We start from the raw sequence: 12,662 nt of genomic DNA, 5'->3' as shown, positions 1-12,662 counted from the left end.
CGTTGTCTCTGCCTGGCCTACAGACTGGGCATGGAGCACGACGGCCAGGGCAACCGCTGCGAGGACGAGACGGCCATGGGGAGCGTCATGGCGCCGCTGGTGCAGGCCGCCTTCCACCGCTACCACTGGTCCATGTGCAGCGGGCAGGAGCTCAAGAGATACATCCAGTGAGTCCACAGTCACAGCACATCTTTAAAAAGAGAAACATACAGAAGGAAAATAACAAAAGAATGTGTCGGGAGAGACAGTAAACCCCTAAGTGGTCTTATTTTGGGTCTCTACCTCAAAGATTAAAAGCAATAAATAATCCGGACATAAACAAAAACAAGATAAAAGAAACAAGCAAACGATAAATAAGAAGAAGAAATAAGAACAGTAAAAACAATAATAGAACAAAAAAGGAAAATAAAAGAGCAACCAACATGAGTGATTAGACCCACGAAAGTCACAAGCAGGCCAAAGTCACAATGTGATGCATTTCCTGTTGAAGCAGGATATCGGGACATAACACAGGAGGGCTCATTCAAAAGTGTCAACCAATGGGAGATCAGTTAGTGGTAGAGAGGCACTTTTATTTGATGGGAGGGACTGGGGGGGCGGGATTGTTGATGAAGTCGCCACTAAAGATTTTCTATTTTTCAGGATTTAAAAGTCATGAGATTTTAATAACACACACACACACACACACACACACACACACACACTGCCCATCTGCAGAGGAATCAGCCATCATGTTTGTGTGTGCGCTGATTTGCACAGTTAAATTCTTATCAGCCCATGATATCACACTGATGTCTCACACTATCCCATCTTTAAACATTTCACATGTAATATACATCCAATGTTGAGATTACATTTACCACAATTTAAAAGCAGCATTAAACTCAGTCATCTATTCTACACATCTTCACAACCCTCAGTCAGTACATTATGCTTTTTCAACTTTCCATAAGGCTAGCGATCAATTCCTGCTGCAGGTGGTTGAGCAAAAGCTCATCCAAAGTTCAGCTTTGCCAACAATAGCTGCTATTGCTAAAATACTTTCAGCGTTTATAAAGACATGGAACACCGAGCTACAATGTGTGCATCCATCCATCCACCCGCCAATCAATAATGTGTGTTCAGCTCACTGACATTGAGCGTTTCACTCAGCTGTGCAGTAATCAATGTACCAATACATGTATATTGACAATGTGCCAAAGGAGATGCCCACGGCAATCTGCAATGTATTGGAGCGCAGTATGCCGGATTTCAGAGGGACTCCAGCGGTTGTTGTGGATCCAGTGCGAAGAGAGAGAGAGAACATGGAGAGGAGAGGAGAGAAGAGAGCAGAGAGGAGAGGAGAGAGGAGAAGAGAGCATGGAGAGTTCCACTGCTTGGCACAGGGACAGTTTGGGTCCCAGAGAGCAGGCGAGCCGTTTGTCTGATGTCAAATAATATCCGAAGTAATAACTCCAGTTTTCCAGCTGTGCGCATTTGGAGCCCTGAGTGCCAGGTTGGTTCGAAATGTGTTCCAGGAGTGAGATTGCTAATAAAGCCTTTTCTAACTGAAGTGAGGCACGTTTTGTAGGTGCGACTTGCGTCCTGTGGTTACCATGGTTACCAATATGCTGCTGTGTGCCTGCCTACACGTTAATTCGTCAAAAATGTTTACCTTGATCTGAAAATATATATGCCGAAATTTCGCACAGTAGAGTTTGGTTGTTGATATGCATGGTTGCCTTGACTGGACATAGGTTCAAAACCTATTATTGACATGTGAATAAATCGGATGAATAAATAGCTCTTGGTGTGTAAAGAACTTAAATCGCAAGATGTTTTGCAGGTCACTTGCTCCATCCTGAAATTAAATGTTGATTCCAGGTACATGAGATCTGCTTCTTATTTTCTTTACCTACTTAATGAGGCAGTCAATGCTAAACCATGCTATATGACGGCCCAGCCCAGCCAGGCTGAGTACAACTAATGGAGATCCGACAATCAATCGATTTCATTGCAAAGTTTAAATAGGTCAGGAAATAGCTCTATTTTTCCAGATTTGGTTAGAATTCATCATGATAGGAAACTTGAAATATGCCTCAGATCATCATTATCCTCTTTTGTCAGGATGAAAATGTCGAATTGCTCGTGCGGTTTTTTGACCCGTCGGTTTAGCAACTGTTGTTTTGTCCTGGCAGCTCGTAACTGTTGTTTTGTCCTGGCAGCTCGTAACTGTTGTTTTGTCCTGGCAGCTCGTACGACTGTCTTCTGGACGACCCCTTCAGACACGACTGGCCTCAGCTGCCTGAACTCCCCGGCATCAACTACTCCATGGACGAGCAGTGTCGCTTTGACTTTGGAGTGGGCTATAAGATCTGCACTTCGGTGAGTACGCCCACAGGCAGCAATTAAACAGACAGGCACTATACTACCGATATGAACCCTGTTCCAGGGAAGAAGGAGAGAAAAACATGTGGTTGGGAATAAAGCGGGAAGACGGAAGAGAGGCCAAACTTCATTTGCTCTCAATGAGCTGCGAAAAATAAGATGTCATCCAGCTAGAAATTGCTTGAGGTGGAGAAGTATCATTTGGAGTGAACTCGGCGTAACGCCGTCGCTCCAGCTTGGAAGTAAAGGGGAAAATAAATGGCTGCGGATGGCGAATGCGGCGGATGTTTGAGAGCAGAGCACTTACATGAGAACATGAAGAGACTCCACCACCAGCAGAAGCACTCGCTGAAGCTTCAAACAGCTGTGTTCTAAATGAGTGCCATCATCACACCTGCCGGTGGGCTCTGCAGCTTGGAGAGCAGATGGCAAGGTGATCCATATTCTGTCACCAGCTGTGCAAGCGAACGGTGGCGAGCCTTCTTCCTGTGGTACTGGTGGTGACCAGTAGGAATTGGAACAACACCATAGACTAGTGGTTCGCAACCTCAGAAATATGAAAGTACGAGAGGGAGGGAGGGAGCCCCGCGTACCACCACTGGTACCCGTACCACAGGTTGAGAACCACTGCAATAGACTGTATACAAAATAATGGACGTAGCAACCATGACGTCACCCATTGGTTTGTGGACTCTTATTTTGAAGGCTTGACTTTGGCATTTTGATCGTCGCCATCTTCCCCCCCTTCCTTCCCCTCCGGTCTTAAAATATGTCTTCAGTGCGGTGTTGAAATGACATGCAGATGTGGCTCATGTTAAATATGCAACACCTAATTAGCATAATCATGTCCGTGGCTGTCAGCCACGGAGAAAACATGTGTCGCACACGTTTTCAGTGGGCCTCAAATCGTAAACAATAGCATGTGCTGTGATGCTAAAAGACCTACAAAGTTAAAGTCAAAGTAAGAATCTGTGTCAACTAAATGTCTGTTTTGCTTCTCGTTCTCATCGACTCACAGCACTCAGGAGTAGGGTTGTCAAAAGTAGCAAGGAAGTAAGAATACCAGCATGTGTATATATTTAGTAGTGATTATAATAGTTGAAAGTGAAGGATCCAAAGCTTTCTGTTGTCAGTAATAGTTGAGCGCTCGTGCCGTTGCATGGAAACTGGAGTTATGTGTTCTCTCCCCTCAGGTTTACAAGCTGCATTCTGAACTATCTGCAGATGACAAAGGGATTTAGCAAGAACGCACAAAGAAATGAACCAATATTCGAGACGTACCTCAAGCGGTTGAAATCGACACAACGGCCCTTGGCAATCGTCTCAGCGTCTATGTTCACAAAATCAGGCTGAACAGCCACTCCTGGATGGCCAATTTATGAGTCAATTCTCTCAAGACCGCTGGAATCCGTAAAAACACGTCAGACCGATCTTTTCAACAGGAAGCTAGCAATAATGATAAGCCATTTCCAAAGATAACCTTCAGTCCAATCAGCTTTAGCGCTGCTGATAGCGGAGCAAGTCACACCATAAACAACAATTTAGCCTGAAGGTTATCTTGTTCCTCAGTGTCAGCTCTTTGTTAGATGATTGTGATTGTGGAACACCCATTCATTGAATCTACTGTAGTTCTTCCATCAGACATTATAAAAAAACGCTTTAGTTTGTTGTATTTGTCCCAAATGGTTTGGAAGCCTCAAAAGCTTCAACACTGCCCCTTACTAACAAATATGTGTAGTGAAATGTATATTTATTTTTGTTCAGGTTTTCTTTTTAGATGATGATGATGATGATGTAAGTTTGTCTTTAAAATCAGGGATGTAACTTAATACTTCTGAATATATAATTACAAATATTTGGAAGGAACACATTTTGGATTTTTTTTTAATCAACTGTAAGCTATTAGCTGCACAGCGACATTTCTTTAAAATCAGCAATGTCTAGTTGGCAGTGGTGACACAACAGCTTCATAACACCTACATGGCACTTTCTGCTTCCTGATCAAATCATTTCTGACAAAGTGGTGGAACAATGTATCAGGTTATTAAGCAGAATTTTCAAAATAAAAGCACTTTTAACCGTAAACATCCCTTCGGGTTTCCATAGGAAACTCTTTTTAACAGCTTATGTCTGTGCTTTATATTTGCACCTCGCCACTTCGCTATTTATACGGTCTATGCTCCCCTCTCAACCAGCCATTCTGCTTCTCATCTTCTCTGCATTCCAGTTTCGCACATTTGACCCATGTAAGCAGCTGTGGTGCAGTCACCCAGACAACCCTTATTTCTGCAAAACCAAGAAGGGGCCGCCTCTCGATGGGACGGAGTGTGCACCTGGGAAAGTGAGTTCCATCCATCCATGTCCCGTTTCCCCCCGGTGTGTTGCCTCATGTAGGCTACTGTGCCTGGAGAGGAGTGCTTTGTGTCTGGCTCACAGCATCATGTCCCCTCTGCCCTTTGCAGTGGTGCTACAAAGGTCACTGCATGTGGAAGAACCCAAACCAGGTCAGGCAGGATGGCACCTGGGGCTCCTGGAGCAAATATGGCTCCTGCTCTCGCTCCTGTGGGACCGGAGTCCGCTTCCGGACGCGGCAGTGCAACAACCCAGCGTGAGGAGCCCGCATTTATTCAAACATTGATTTATATTAAAAGATAGCAGAAACTGATCCGTGTAAAAGATCGCAGAAACTGTTGGAAACAATGGAAGTTAATGATTCAAATTGGCTTTGCTGCATTACCAAGATTAGACCAAATCTGCTTTTCAATGGATGGATGGATGGATGGATGGATGATTTTATGCAAAAGCTTCTGATATGGCAGTCTGTAACAGCAGCAATAAACAATTTTAACAAGCAATTTTCCATCATGCAAAGAATAAAGTTCTTAGAGAAATGCTGAATACTTAGTGTGAAAATGGTCACATTTAAAGCAGCTACGAGCAACTTTTTCGATTGTTATTAAACAGTATAAATTTAATATCAATGCATCACATCTTACCTCTAATAGTAGACGAGACCAACGCAGAGTAGTCTCGCTTGAAGCCAGAGTGAATCGGCCAGTGTTAGTCTGTCTGTGGCCAGGGAAGATCAGGAAGTGAAATGAAACGGTTTGCAGCAGCCACTTCGGCCATAACCACAAAATAACTTCCAAAAACCTGTTAGAATATAACGAGAGATGTTCGCGAGAGTATGTGTGGCGTTCACATTGTTTATGCTATGTTGCTAGGCAGCGCGAACGGGTGAAGGCAGGCAGCTGCGTTTCACTTCCGGGTTTCACTTCCGCGTTTATCCGGTCCGGCGGTAAGGAGAGAGAGAGAGAGAGCCCCCTGTTGACGCGACTTAATAATCATCTAAGGGAGCAATCTCCGATTCACACGGCTTTGGTCTCAGCTACTATTATAGGTAAGATGTGATGCATCAATATTGTAATTATACTGTTTAATAACAATCGAAAAAGTTGCTCGTAGCTGCTTTAAATATACATCAGCTATACGCATTATGCTTTCTAAAGTTAAAACTGTGAATCCTTCTGATCACACAAACATTATTTTTGGCCTAGCTTTTCAGGCTGCGTCACACAGTACGTATCGTCAAGTCTTTCATACAAACTGCATCATGTCTCATCGTCTCTGGAACTTTTACAACACAATTCGTTTTAATCAGGCTTGGTTTCATCATAGCATCGGTCCGTGTGTCTTTGTGATGTTGTGACAATTTGTGTGCGTTTCCCCCACAAGGCCCTCCAACGGCGGCCAGGACTGCCCGGGCGTGAACTACGAGTATCAGCTCTGCAACACGGCCGACTGCCTCAAGCATTTCGAAGACTTCCGAGCCCAGCAGTGCCAACTGCGTAATGCCCACTTTGAGTTCCAGAACATCAAGCACCACTGGCTGCCCTACGAACATCCCGACGGTGAGACACATTTTTACTGTCCCGCCCCCCCCGAGCATGGCTCCTCCCTCTGATAGCGGAGGCGATGTGGCTGCTGTTGGCTTTATGCCAGGAAGAGTGAGGAAAGATGGGGGCGGGGTTTCTGCTCCTGTTTCACAGGAGGAGTTGGACAAAGGCGATGTTGCCAGATTAGGATTCAAATCCGGGCTGTCCTCTGTCATTGTGGACAGACTCCATACACTCTTTTTGTGCAAGGAGAAATTTGCAATTGTGTGTGTGTGTGTGTGTGTGTGTGTGTGTGTGTGTGTGTGTGTGTGTGTGTGTGTGTGTGTGTGTGTGTGTGTGCGTGCGTGCGTGCGTGCGTGCGTGCATTCGTGTGCGTGTCTGCGTTCGTGTGCATGAGCAGTGTTTGGCAAGCTACTGAAAAATACAAATGAGTTACAGTTACTAGTTACTTGTTTCAAAAAGTAATTTAATTACTTTACAAATGACTGCATAATAAAAGTAATTAGTTACTAAGGAAAGTTTCTTTTAAAAGTCTGGTGTGATGTGGTCGCGCTTCTTGGTGCCACTGTGAGGAGTCGAGCAGCCGCGTTCAGAACCAGCTGTAGTTGTCTGCTATTTTCACCTCGTAAAGTAACGACTAACTAGCCCATTTACTGTATATTCCCAACACTGTGCGTAGGCCTATTTGTCTCATTTTCCTTTGTCCTCCTCCGGTTGATTGAAAGTGTCTCTCCCATCACTGCCTGTACTCAGACAAGGCACTCTTCAGACTTCATCTCTGTGTCTGTACTCAGACAAGGCACTCTTCAGACTTCATCTCTGTGTCTGTACTCAGACAAGGCACTCTTCAGACTTCATCTCTGTGTCTGTATTCAGACATGGGATTCTGCACACTTCACAGTTTGAAGCCAACCAAGATTAAAATGTGCTCATTGTTCCTCTTTCAATATGTGCCTGTCCTTTATCAGCCTGGCTTTCATCCTGTCACATAGAGAAGGAATAGAGAAGAAAGCCCACTGTGCTCCTGCAGAGAGGCATGGAGCTCAAAGCCCACTGTGCTCCTGCAGAGAGGCATGGAGCTCAAAGCCCACTGTGCTCCTGCAGAGAGGCATGGAGCTCAACGAGAAGCTATTGTTCCGTGGAAAACACAGAGCCTGACATTAGACAGAAACTCAGGTGGACGAGAGGAAATCCATGTGACATTATATACATTATATTATATAGACATTTGATATATATATACAGTATGTATATACAGTATATATATATATATATATATATATATATATATATATATATATATATATATATATATATATATATATATATATAAATGCAACATGCAAGCATTTTCAAGATTACACTTCATATAAGAAAATAATTTGAAAGAAATTCTGGCCAAAGAAATGCTCACTAATAGGGATGTAAACAACACTGTGCAAAGGATTTCAGATAAATACGCTTTTCATTGAGGATGAATGGGATATTTCAGCTTATGAAGCAGATGGGACCAAAACTTGACATGTTGCAACCATGGTTTTTTTGTTCCATATATTTATTTTCCACTCATCTGGTTTTAGCCAACAAGAGATGCCACCTGTACTGCCAGTCTAAGGAGACAGGAGACGTGGCCTACATGAAGCAGCTGGTGCACGACGGGACACGATGCTCCTACAAGGACGCCTACAGCATCTGTGTGCGCGGAGAGTGTGTGGTAAGGACCTGCAAATACCATGGACTGTTAAAAAAAATTAAAATGTAGTGAGTGGCACAAAATTCAATCGTGGTTTTGGCCACTTTGGTAAAAAAAAATCTTGTCAAAATGTCCAAAGCTGCATGAGGCAACTTTGCACTTTGGCGGCCCCAACTGGCAGCAATCCTTACAAGTTTTAATGGACTTCATTATCTAGAAACCAAGCATCTGCTGGCCACTGAGCAGCTCCACTGTAGCAGTTGGGGTTAAGGGCCTTGCTCAAGGGCACCTCTGTGGTGGTAATGAGGGAGGGGCAAGTGCTGATTTTTCACTTTCCCCACCCAGATTTATCCTGCCGGTCCTTGGGGATTGAACCGACGACCTTCCGGTCACAAGCTTGCTTCTCTAACCTTTATGCCACCACTGCCTGTCTGGGTAGTGCAGCAGTAGATTCCCTGCCTATCAACACGAGAGTCACAAGTTCAAGCCCCTGTATTACCTCCGGCTTGGTCAGGCGTCCATACAGGCACAATTGGCCGTCTCTGAAGGTGGGAAGCCAGATTAAGGGTATGTGTCCCGGTCGATGCACTAGTGCCTCCTCTGGTCGAACTGGGGAAGAATCGCTTGATCCTCCTAAGTCCTGCCGGTGAAACGCCTCGCTGTCAGGTGGAAAGAAGCAGCTGGCGACTGCACATGTAGGAAGCATGTGCTAGTCTACAACATCTCGTCCCAGATCACCAGAGGGGGCGCTGCAACGACCGGGACAGGGAATGGGCCAAAATGGGGGGAAATCCAGAAAGAGAGAGATAAAAAAAAGAATCCATTGCTGACAATCATAGAGGGTTGGCTTTCCATTCAAGCTTGTTACAAATATGGCACTCCAACACCGAGCAGAAAAGGCACCTCAGTTCGTCACGTCTACCTGTCCAACTCTTTATTGCTTTGCAGAAAGTTGGCTGTGACAGAGAGATTGGCTCTAACAAAGTTGAAGACAAATGTGGGGTTTGTGGTGGAGACAACTCCCACTGCCGCACCGTGAAGGGAACCTTCACCCGCACACCAAAGAAGCCCGGTAAGGAACCTTCTGACACAAATACTAACACAATGAAGACAATCTTTTACTTCCCTTTTAAATACATTTGCACTAAAACATACAGTATATCTCCAGTTATGATTTTGACCCAATTCAGTCACTATACATTTTAATGGACAATGTTTAATGTACAGTAACACTTTAGAATTATGCTAATTATGTTAATGATTAATTAAATAACAATAATAAGTTACTTATCATGTTGTAAATATGAACAACAACCTTAGTTCGACCCACATACTTTACTGCTCTACAGGAATGCAGAAGGTTATCCTTGATTTTAACAAATATTTATAAATTGTTTGTCAGCCAATGCAAAGTTACCGCTAGATATGAATGTTAACGAAAATGATTGCACTGGACTGTAGTCATGTTTTAGTCATTTGCCTTTTAGCTGTATAACTAGCATTGGTTTGGCTTCTTTTGAGCATCTAAAAGTTCAAAATGTTAACAATGTAGAAGGAATCAACTCCTCCACAGAGGGAGGTCGCTGCTCTCACAACAGCTTCAACCCCTCCACAGAGGGAGGTCTTTGCTCTCAGAACAGCTTCAACTCCTCCACAGAGGGAGGTCTCTGCTCTCAGAACAGCTTCAGCCCCTCCACAGAGGGAGGTCTCTGCTCTCAGAACAGCTTCAACTCCTCCACAGAGGGAGGTCTCTGCTCTCAGAACAGCTTCAACTCCTCCACAGAGGGAGGTCTTTGCTCTCAGAACAGTTTCAACTCCTCTACAGAGGGAGGTCGCTGATCTCAGAACAGCTTCAGCCCCTCCACAGAGGGAGGTCGCTGCTCTCAGAACAGCTTCAACTCCTCCACAGAGGGAGGTCGCTGATCTCAGAACAGCTTCAGCTCCTCCACAGAGGGAGGTCGCTGATCTCAGAACAGCTTCAGCTCCTCCACAGAGGGAGGTCTCTGCTCTCAGAACAGCTTCAGCTCCTCCACAGAGGGAGGTCGCTGCTCTCAGAACAGCTTCAGCTCCTCCACAGAGGGAGGTCGCTGCTCTCAGAACAGCTTCAGCTCCTCCGCAGAGGGAGGTTGCTGCTCTCAGAACAGCTTCAGCTCCTCCACAGAGGGAGGTCGCTGCTCTCAGAACAGCACAGAATACTGTAAACAGTTCAATGGGCCACTTGAATAAAGACTGGGTTCAGAGTGACACTCTGAAGAAGACGCAGCGAAGGCGCGTCTAAACATCAGTTCTTTGGCACCTTATTAAATCTATTGAAAGTGATTTTGAGTGCTCCAGTCCTGTCTTTGGCTTGTGTTTATTGAAGTGGCCCTTTGACGTCAGATTTCTAAAGAGTTGTGACACACTGATTTAATTGCAAGTGATTTTCCCATGTTCCTCTTTTTGATTCACTTGCAGTGCTGACATCTGATCAAACTGCACTTAAAGTGAAGGAGGGGGGGGGGGGGGGGTGGTTATATTTCCAGAGTACTGTTTCCAGTGTCTTCTCAACAGTGACCTGTTCGAGCATCATAAGACATGTTGAAATTCCACATGGCAGATTTGTGTGATAAACCCTCAGCGAGGAGGCAGTGAGGTGTAACCGGACTCTAATAAGGAATCTGACCACCTAGGATTTGTGAAAATGAGAAATGGCAGCAGATCAGTGAGCTGACGCACAAGCCAACATCTCTATTCACAATTTGGCTGAAGAAACAGAATGACATTACAGTCCCATCGTGCCCATTGCTTTCGGCTGAATTCACCATTGTTGTCAAATATACATTCCGCAGGTTGTTTTCATTTGCTCAGTTGCGTCACTGTTCTGCAAACAAATTTGCATAGCCTGAGTTGACATTGTGCTAAATGAGTGTATTGGGGCAGTGCACAGACGCGGTGGTGCCCCCTAGAGGAGTGTGCTATAGTTTTATGATCACTGTAAACCAGCTGCCACTCTAAACAGTTCGCTTCATTTGGATGAACTCGTTAGCATAGCTATTCGCTATAATGATCAAACACCTCCATCGTTCTGCGTTCATTCTCCCCATTAGTACTAATTTTCAACCTGTTTAACTAAGTCATCCACACATTAATGACTCATTAACGTTCATTAACGTTCATTTGTGCTTTCATTCTAATACAAAACATTGTTTAATTCAAGCTGCTTCAGCTCCCACACCACACCACACCACACGGGATGTTCATTTCACCACAATAAGTCTACACACACACACACACACACACACACGCACGCACGCACGCACACACACACTCACACACACACACACACACACACACACACACACACACACACACACACACACACACACACACACACACACACACAACAAACTAAACTAAGGTGAACTGGACTTGCTTCACTGGCAATAGAGAGGCAAAGTGAATGTCACTTCCTGTTTTAGCACTGTACCAGAGATTTTCTTCCACAATTTATTTCCCCATAGACATTTAGGAAAATGCTTATAAAAATAGTTTTACTTGGTCAAACCAAACGGTTCAGCTATATTTAGAATCGGGAGAGACCATAGAACATTTCACTCGGACCAAAACCAAAAAATATATATTTTATTTAAACCCACTTTTTTTTTTACATTTTGGTCCGAGTGAAATGTTATGTGGTCTCTCCTGTTTCTAACTATATCTGAACCGTTTGGTTTGTACAAGTAAAACTATTTTTATAAGCATTTTACCAAATGTCTATGGGAAAATAAATGGTGGATGAAAATCTCTGGTACAGTGCTGCTGAAGCAGGAAGTGACGTTCCACTTTGACTCTCTATTACATTTTCTTTTTCCTTTTTATATTGCGCAGGTTTAAGTGAGGGGTGTTTTCTTTTTTGGCAAATAACATTAACTTTTTCTAGCATGAATGGATGAGAGAATAACTTAAAGAACGAGAAATGAATTTAATTAAACCTGGCAACAGTTCCATGAAGCCTTCTGAAATCCTATTTGACGCTTGTCTAGTCTCCCATGAATAATGTTTGTATTTAAGTCAAATAACATGTTTTAAGATCTATGCTATGATTAAAAAAAAAATCCATTCTGCAACATAGCCTATATTTCCAACATGATGTTTTTGACAGAGCGGTATCAAGGCTTCATCAAACTGTTGCACAAAATACATTTTTAAACTTGTGATTGACCCTCTGTTGTAGCATCTCACACTAACAATAAACCACTCGCCTTTTTTAACAGGAAAACAGTTAAGCAAGAGATGCCAAAAAGAAACGCCTTTGTTGGAAAACACAATATGCAAGTATCCAGTGTGACTGAATCCCTCCTGGCCACTTCTGTGCAGGTTTCTGTTTCATTGGCTGCTGTAGTGTTTAGTGTTAAGCTGCGTTCACACCGACCTATTCAAGTTTTTCGCTAGCATCGAGTTTACATACAAAGTCAATGCAAACGAGCGATTGAGCGTATATTCGCCCGGGAGAAAAATCGCTGGGCGTCCGAGCGACAGAGACAGAGCGATAGGGAGGAAATTCGCTCGTCGCCCGAGATGAAATATCCCAACTCGAGCGAAATTACGCTGGCATCAGTCACTCGCTGTTCAACGCTGATTGGCTGCCGTGTGAGAGTTGAGTCAAGGATCACACTGGCTTGGAACAAACCGCTGGTTTATTGTGTGGCGACAAACCGCATTGACAG

At 44.1% G+C, this 12,662-nt stretch overlaps 1 protein-coding gene across 1 annotated transcript in view; it reads left to right on the top strand.

Moving 5' to 3' along the window:
• Positions 1-12,662, top strand: part of adamts3 (ADAM metallopeptidase with thrombospondin type 1 motif, 3) — a gene marked incomplete at its 3' end in the record, with an annotated part of 142,869 nt that overhangs the window by 109,600 nt on the left and 20,607 nt on the right. The window contains exons 9-15 of the mRNA XM_083644987.1: positions 24-167; positions 2,232-2,364; positions 4,595-4,708; positions 4,830-4,975; positions 6,103-6,278; positions 7,844-7,977; positions 8,905-9,028. Coding sequence (XP_083501113.1) covers positions 24-167; positions 2,232-2,364; positions 4,595-4,708; positions 4,830-4,975; positions 6,103-6,278; positions 7,844-7,977; positions 8,905-9,028 — 971 coding nt within the window. The remainder of the gene's footprint in view (positions 1-23; positions 168-2,231; positions 2,365-4,594; positions 4,709-4,829; positions 4,976-6,102; positions 6,279-7,843; positions 7,978-8,904; positions 9,029-12,662) is intronic.

This window comes from Poromitra crassiceps, assembly GCF_964638095.1.
Source record: "Poromitra crassiceps genome assembly, chromosome: 10".
NCBI lineage: Eukaryota > Metazoa > Chordata > Actinopteri > Beryciformes > Melamphaidae > Poromitra > Poromitra crassiceps.
Note: the sequence above shows the minus strand (reverse complement) of the source record. Positions and strands in the feature narration are given on the sequence as shown.